This window comes from Cervus canadensis, chromosome 31, assembly GCF_019320065.1.
Source record: "Cervus canadensis isolate Bull #8, Minnesota chromosome 31, ASM1932006v1, whole genome shotgun sequence".
Taxonomy (NCBI): Eukaryota; Metazoa; Chordata; class Mammalia; order Artiodactyla; family Cervidae; genus Cervus; species Cervus canadensis.
The window spans coordinates 6,117,610-6,124,703 of NC_057416.1; the positions used below are offsets into that span (position 1 = coordinate 6,117,610).

Consider the following 7,094-nt stretch of genomic DNA (forward strand, 5'->3'; position numbering starts at 1 on the left):
CCTCCATCACTTAGTAACATCCCTCACTTAGTAACATCCATCCATCTCAGTGCTGGAGAGACACTGACCTGGCTTTTCAGAAATGCTAAAGCTCAGGATGGAGCTTGCCATGCAGCTCTGAGTAGAACTCCAAGCACTTTCGAAATGTGGGCATCCCGAGTGGACCCCCTCCTGAAGGAGCCCCCAGAGCTTCAGTCCTGTTCAGGTCCCCGGCTGTGGCTCAGCATCTCAATCTGAAGCTGGCAAAGCCACGGAGGCTGCCTCGAACAGACAGTGTCCCTGACTGGCACACAGGGATAGGATTTTTTTGATGGAAAATAAGTTGTCTTGATCATGATTCCTTCTGCTTTAGCTCTAAATGATATTAGAGAGGTAGACATCATCTACTTATATATGTATAATTATCTGTACATAATATATATATATGTATCTGTTTATTTATGGACCTTGCAGGAAAAATCTATTCTACAGGGTCAATTTAGATACATGCTATCGTACTACACTATAGAAAGAAATGAGACTGAATCGTTGTCTATTGTGTCTCTTCATCGAAAATGCTGCTTTTCAGGCAACTCTGCTTAATGGGAGCAGATTTTTTTTGTTGTTGGATGGGAAGGGTGTTTGGAGGAGAATGGATACATGCATATGCATGGCTGAGTTTCTTTGCTGTCCAACTGAAACTTATCACAACATTATTAATCAGCTATATCCCAATTCAAAGTTTTTTTAAAAAAAAGTGATTTAGAAAAATGCTGTTTTTTGCAGGACTTCCGTGATGGTCCAGTGGATAAGACTCTGTACTCCCAAGTATAGCAGGTCAGGGAACTAGATCCCACATGCCACAACTACGACCTGGAGCAGCCTAAATAAAGAAATAAAATAAAAATTTGTGTGTTTGAAAGATCTATGATTTGCAGTGCACAGAGGTTTTTTTTTTTTCTTTCTTTCTTTTAAGAAAGCTGATGATGCAGTTTTAAGTGCAAGACCAGGCATGACTTTTCATAGATGGGAGTTTCCAAAAGGCTGCTAAGGGTTCCATGGTGAGTTTCAAGGGAGTTTCTTGCCATGGTGCCTCACCAGTGGGACACGGCCCTTGTCAGGAATTCTGCAATTGCAGCGACTTATTTTTCCTAGGCAAGGTCTAGAGATGACTCCTTTGCAGCTATGTTAATCCTGGAGATAATGCCCAGGGGCATCTCTGTTCATCAGGGAAGGGTCCTGTTCCTTCAGCAAGGAGGTCACACACCCAAGAAACCATGGGGTGGCTCACCAGAAACCAGAGATGGGTTAATATAAGGTAGAGGGAAGGGTTCATTTTAGGTAAAGTCTAAATGAATCTTTTGTTTCCACAGGTTCAAAGCCAAACAAGGCCATGTAGACTGTGGTTGCTTCAGGCCTGAGCTGAGAGGTAACTCAGGGTCTCATTCTTTAAAGGGAAGATAAATGCTGTGTCCCCAAACCTTTAACCTGTGAGTAGGAAATTGAGGCAGTGTCTTTCCAGCAAAGCGCCTCAGTTCCTCAGGCAAGAAGGGGTGTCCCAGTCCCACAGATAAGGTTTTGAAGAGCAAAGCCCTTAACATCTACAACTCCACAACCACAGGTGTTGTCAGCACAGATCCGTGGGTGTTAATGGACAGAGGCCAGTGTTCCCAGTTACCTTCTCCTGTGGATGGGGTGGGTGCCATGGCTTCTGATGGTCACCTTGGTCACACCTGTCCTCAGAAGGGGACCAGGGCTGGGTCTAATGCTGACACTTTTAGTAGTTTTTTCTTTGAACTTGTCGCACAATCATATTTTGCAATGAGCCTTGCTCAATAGCTGGCCACTTGTATTCAAGTTATCTCTTTGAGTTCCCCTAAACAACCTCGCCAGGTAGGTATGACCCAAGTTTTATACAAGATGGTCCTGAGGACTAGAAAGCCATGTGTGAGGCCACAGGCAAAACTGACTTAAAAAGTCAATTAAAATTGGCTGCAAATCCAACAAAAATGTGTGTCCAAGGCCTCAGCATGCTAAGTGGCAATGGTCTAACTCGGAGCAAAATCAGGCTCTCTTCACAGGGTCCTGCCTGCCGCCTGCAGTCAGCACACCGTCCTGAGAACCTCACAAGGGCATTCTCCTGTAAGGCGAGAGCTCCCATGGCGCTGTCAAAGGCCAGCTATCCGGTGTAGAGGAGACCGGAAGTGGGCGGGGCACAACCTCTAAAAGAATGACAGGGACTTCCCTGGTGGTCCAGTTGTAAGAATCTGCCTTGCAACGCAGGGGATGTGGGTCAGTCCCTGGCCTGGGAACTAGGATTCCACGTGAAAGAAAGAAAGTGAGGTCGCTCAGTCGTGTCCAACTCTTTGCGACTCCATGGACCTTGGCACACCAGGTTCCTCTGTCCATGGAATTTTCCAGGCAAGAATACTGGAGTGGGTTGCCATTTTCTTCTCCACTTACTCTGGGGCAACTAAACCAGTGTGCTGAGATGAATATCCTGCATACCGCAACTGAGACTTGAAGTAAATATTTTTTTTTGGATCCCTTTGTAACGTGGTAGCTAGGTGACACATCCAGAGGCGCCATGACAGTTCCAGGGCTGACCATAAAGGTCAAAAAGTGGGTGCTGACCCAGTTCCTGGAAATCCCTACTCTTTCCTGAAAATAGCTGGCATACTCCTACCACTCATCAGGCTATGAAATAACCCCCACTATAAACACTGACAGCCCTATACCCTGGTGCTGCGCTTGCCTTCCAGGATGGCCAACGCTGTCTGTGTAGAGTGTTTCCTCCCTGGATTGACCTTCTTTCACTTCACCGTGACCCCCTCTTGAATTTCTGCCTATCTGAAGTCACGTACCCACACCTGGTAGCCATCCCAGGGACTCGGAGATGACCTGGGATGTGACCATCCTCTCTCACCCCACTTTCTTGCCCGCAGCACTGCTGCCATCTCCTCCAGCTTCAGAGATCCCTGGAGCGTTAAAAGAACACCGTCTTTTCAGGTGGTTCATTGTTTCCTTTGCTGAGCAGAACTTTCCAGTTTGATGATCCTACTGTCTAGCTTTGTTTTTGTGGCTTGTGCTTTTGGTGTCAAGCTCAAAACCATCCTTGTGGAGACCCATGCCAAAGAATTTTTCTCCTATGCTTTCTTTTAGGAGTTGTGTGGTTTTTGTAAACCTTTCATCTATCTTGCATTGAATTTTGTATATGATACAAGAGATCTTACTTGCTCAACCAGGAACGGAATTGTGCCCCCTGCAGTGAAAGCTAGGGATCTCAACTACTGGATTGCCAGGGAAATTCCAATTGTAATTGCTAATTTGTCTGTTTCTATGCTTATTCCTATGGGTTGTCTTTAAGAAGTTTAAACTTCCTTTGCTAAGTACATTCTGATTTCTGATTCAGTAATCATATGTATTCTTGATGAATTACACATTTTACCATTAGGATAAATACCCCTCTCTATATCTGGTCCTTGTTCTAAAAGTTACTTGATTGTGTTCCATGCATAGTCACTCAGTCGTGTCTGACCCTTTGTGACCCCATAGACTGTAGCCTGCCAGGCTCCTCTGTCCATGGGGATTCTCCAGGGAAGAACACTGGAGCGGGTTGCCATGCCCTCCTCCAGGACATCTTCCCAAACCAGGAATCGAACCCAGGTCTCCCACATGGCAGGCACATTCTTTACCATCTGAACCACCAGGAAGCCTGTTAATTAACCATACACTCTCCTATGTTTTCTTTAAATTAATGTTTCCATAGCATATCTGTTGTCTCAACAGTGAAGAATCTCCTGAGATGTAGGAGATGCAGAGACATGGTTTTGATCCCTGGGTGGGGAGAGTCCCTGGAGGAGGGCATGGCAACCCACTCCAGCTGTCTTGCCTGGATGATTCCATAGGGGTCTCAAGAGAGTTGGACACAACTGAGCGTCTAAACAACAGCAGCAGCAGATCTGTTTCCATCCTTTCCTTTTTAACCCATTTGCCTTTATATATGATATCTCAAGTGGGTTTATTACAGATAACTGATATCTGATTCTTGATGTTTTTTTCTTCTCTACTGAAATGATCATCTCTTTCCTTAAGAGAGTGTCTTGAATCTTAGCATCACAGTTTATCCCGTAAGGCGGATCCAACTTCCCACCTAGTATCATAGATTTCGTTGTTTTAGAGCAGCTTTAGAATTGAATGAAAACCACAGTGTTTTCCCATATGCTTTCAGCAACTCCACAGTCCACAGAGGGCAAAGAGTCAGACACAACTGAAGCGACTTAGCACACAGGCACACAGCCCTGATCCTGATGCCCGTTGCTGGTTTTCTGTCCAGAAGTGAAGATGTCTGCACTCTCTGAACTTTGACCCCACTCTCTTCGACTCAGGAGAGTTGTTGGCCTGTTTGGGTTCTTGTTCCCTATGCTTTAGGCCTGGAAATCTGTAGAGGCTGGAGATGCCATAAGTCTCACTTCAGTTGCTTTCTTTTCTTTTTTTATAAATGGTTGAGCACAGGATTTAAAAAATTTAATTAGTGAATTCATTAATTTGGGTGCCCTGGGCCTTAATCACGGCAGGCAGAATCTAGTTGCAGCATGTGGAATCTAGTTCCCTGACCAGGGGTGGACCCAGGCCCCCTGTGTTGGGAGCACAGAATCCCAGCCCCAGACCGGTGGGGAAGTCCCTCACCTCACCTGTTTTCTACTCTCCTCAATTATGGTCCTGCATTGCTTGTGCCAGAGTCTGAATCAGTGGTTTCCCAGGTTTTGCCTGGTTCCTTAGTTGTGTACTGGAGAAGGGCAGCATACAGTCCCATCACGTCGTTTCTTTTTTTTAATGCTGAATTGTGGGGTCCAAGCCCTTGTCTTTGAGTGTTTGCCCTTTCTTCCTGAGAACTCACTTCCTTGACTGGGGGCTCTTGTTGGGGGTGATGGGCCTGCCACCACATTCGATGGAATCGTTTTGTGTCAACCTCCAGGGACCATTAAATAGTTACAGAGCCTTGGAGTGTACTTCAGCTCTCATAAGGGAGGACATGGCAACCCACGCCAGTATTTTTGCCTGAAGAGTCTTATGGACAGAGGAGCCTGGTGGGCCCCAGTCCATGGGGTCACAATAAACACTTGTTGAGCAGCTTTTGTGCCAAAACACTTGTGCCAGGAGTGATTAAATGATGAAGTGCCCTTCAAAATCCTGCAGCCAAATATGAAGAGTGGAAATATGCAAATGTAGTGAATGTAAAAATCATGCAGGACTCATAGATGGAGCACTCAGATCAGAACCCTTTTAAAAGGAAAGATCATATTCGTTGGGGAAAAAAATATGTTTTTAAGAAGGAGGTAGAATTTGAGGTGCCCCTGAGAGATGGGTTTGGAGACATAGCTGGAGGAGAGATTTTATCCAGGCTTGAGGTCAGTCAAAACAGAGGCAAGAGTGAGAGGAAAGCTGAAGGCAAGGTTGAGGAGGAGCCAGGTTCCCGTGTCTCTGAGCTGGAAAGTGCTCAGAAGGACTTGGGAAGACACTCAGGGATGCCCTGAAGTTTAAGAGATGGATTTGCTGGGGAGATGCTATGATAGATGGACAGACTGCACAGATCAGATGGGTGACAGAAGGCAAAGGAAGTGTTTCAGAAAGAACAAGTGGTCCAGTGTCACTGTGGGGTGAAAGTTGTGAAAGAGGAAAAAAATCTGACAATCTTTGGAACATCAGTTGAGACCCTCTTGTGGCTTCCTCTAGGGATTATACTTTATTTGAATTAAAGGGGAGTCATTAACACTTTTTAAGTTGCTTATTTGGTAAGAAGCAGCACAATAAACAGAATGTTAAAAAATAATCATGATAATAATCAAGCTTTTAAATTTTGTAAAAAGTCTTTGATTTGGCTTCTGGAGTCTTCAAGGAGGCATTTTCACACTATGCAACTTTCTCCTCCTGTTTCTGGATTTTTCATTTCTTCTTCCGGCAGCATATTCGGCCACTCAGGGAACAGCGGCCTATCTGCTCCTCATTTGGAAGGCAGCCAATCAGAGCACACTGGCCGCTTCTTCTTCTGCAGTAATACCTTTGTAACCCGCTTATGATGCCGCCATTGCCTGTGGTGAAGAAATGGAGCACATGGAAGGTTTTAGGAAGGCCAAGGTGAAGTCCAAGGCTTTTGAAATCTCTCTAATAAGTTATCTGTTGCCATTTTCTGTTCTTGTATGTCTTTTTCCTCTTTCTCTACCATCTGGAGTAAAGAAGAAGGTGTGGCTAACTACTAACAATGATTCTGTGGGATCGACTCAGCTGAGAATGTGGCGTGACCGTGGCAGCCCCTTTGTGAACTGACACCTGGGAGGCAGGGGCCACGATGGTCCCCCAAGTCCTTTAGAGGCCTAAAGACTGTACCTCCGACTTCTAAGCTAATAAAAGGGAACCTGTGCTTCTGTCCTCAGATTAATTTCCATTTCTCCTGTTGGTATTAAGATTTATAAAATAAATAAATAAATAAAGATTTACATCACTTTCTTCCTGTCTCATGAACAGGTATAACAGTCCTCCCATGGAGGGATGGTTTGTGAGCTAATTAGTCTCTTAAGAGTGAATCAGAAGGGATGGAGACCCTACTTTGAGGTTCTTGATGATCTTTGTCAAGAAAAAAAAAAAATGAAAAGAAAAGCCGGTAATGTCTAATTCCCAAGCAATAAATCTCTCTTATCTAAAATTCCCAAATGAATGGAGAGGGCTGACTCTGACTAACAAATTCTCAATCCATTCAGCCCTGTCATTTCCCAGCGCTTCTTATCTGGAACAGACAGCAAGAACAAGAAGAGCAACGCAAAGAGAAGGTAGTAGACCCTCATGGCTGGCTGGCTTCCCAGGTGAGACTGGACAGGATGGTGTGCTCGCTGACTTTATAAAGGCTCCAGGTCCGCAGCCATAGGGAGAAGCATTCAGCAGCTGCAATTCCTGTAATATTGCAGTGATGATAATATGATGTATTTCCTGATGCTTCATGCCAAGGTCCCTTACAAAGCAGACCATGCGCATTCCCCCAGGAGTTAACTACAAACCTCAGGGAGACTCAGTGCCTGATGTAAGCACAGGCCTGTTCTGTTGCCTCTGAGCTCTGGGTG

The 7,094-nt window shown here is 45.2% G+C and overlaps 1 protein-coding gene across 1 annotated transcript; it reads right to left on the reverse strand.

The window, feature by feature from the left end:
• Window positions 1-5,718: 5,718 nt before the first annotated feature.
• On the reverse strand, window positions 5,719-6,821 carry LOC122432338 (beta-defensin 103A-like). The gene is made up of 2 exons (XM_043454180.1): window positions 6,767-6,821; window positions 5,719-6,074 (listed from the first exon to the last, which is right to left on the reverse strand). The coding sequence occupies exons 1-2, from the start codon at window positions 6,819-6,821 to the stop codon at window positions 5,926-5,928; spliced, it is 204 nt and encodes a 67-aa protein (XP_043310115.1). The 3' UTR covers window positions 5,719-5,925.
• Window positions 6,822-7,094: the final 273 nt, after the last annotated feature.

What these genes read in the sequence shown, in the direction of transcription:
- LOC122432338 (XM_043454180.1), bottom strand. Translation starts at nt 6,821, where the DNA reads ATGAGGGTCTACTACCTTCTCTTTGCGTTGCTCTTCTTGTTCTTGCTG. An exon ending in CTTGTTCTTGCTGTCTGTTC is followed by an intron (nt 6,075 to 6,766) that starts CAGATAAGAAGC and finishes ATTTCTTCACCA; the next exon opens with CAGGCAATGGCGGCATCATA.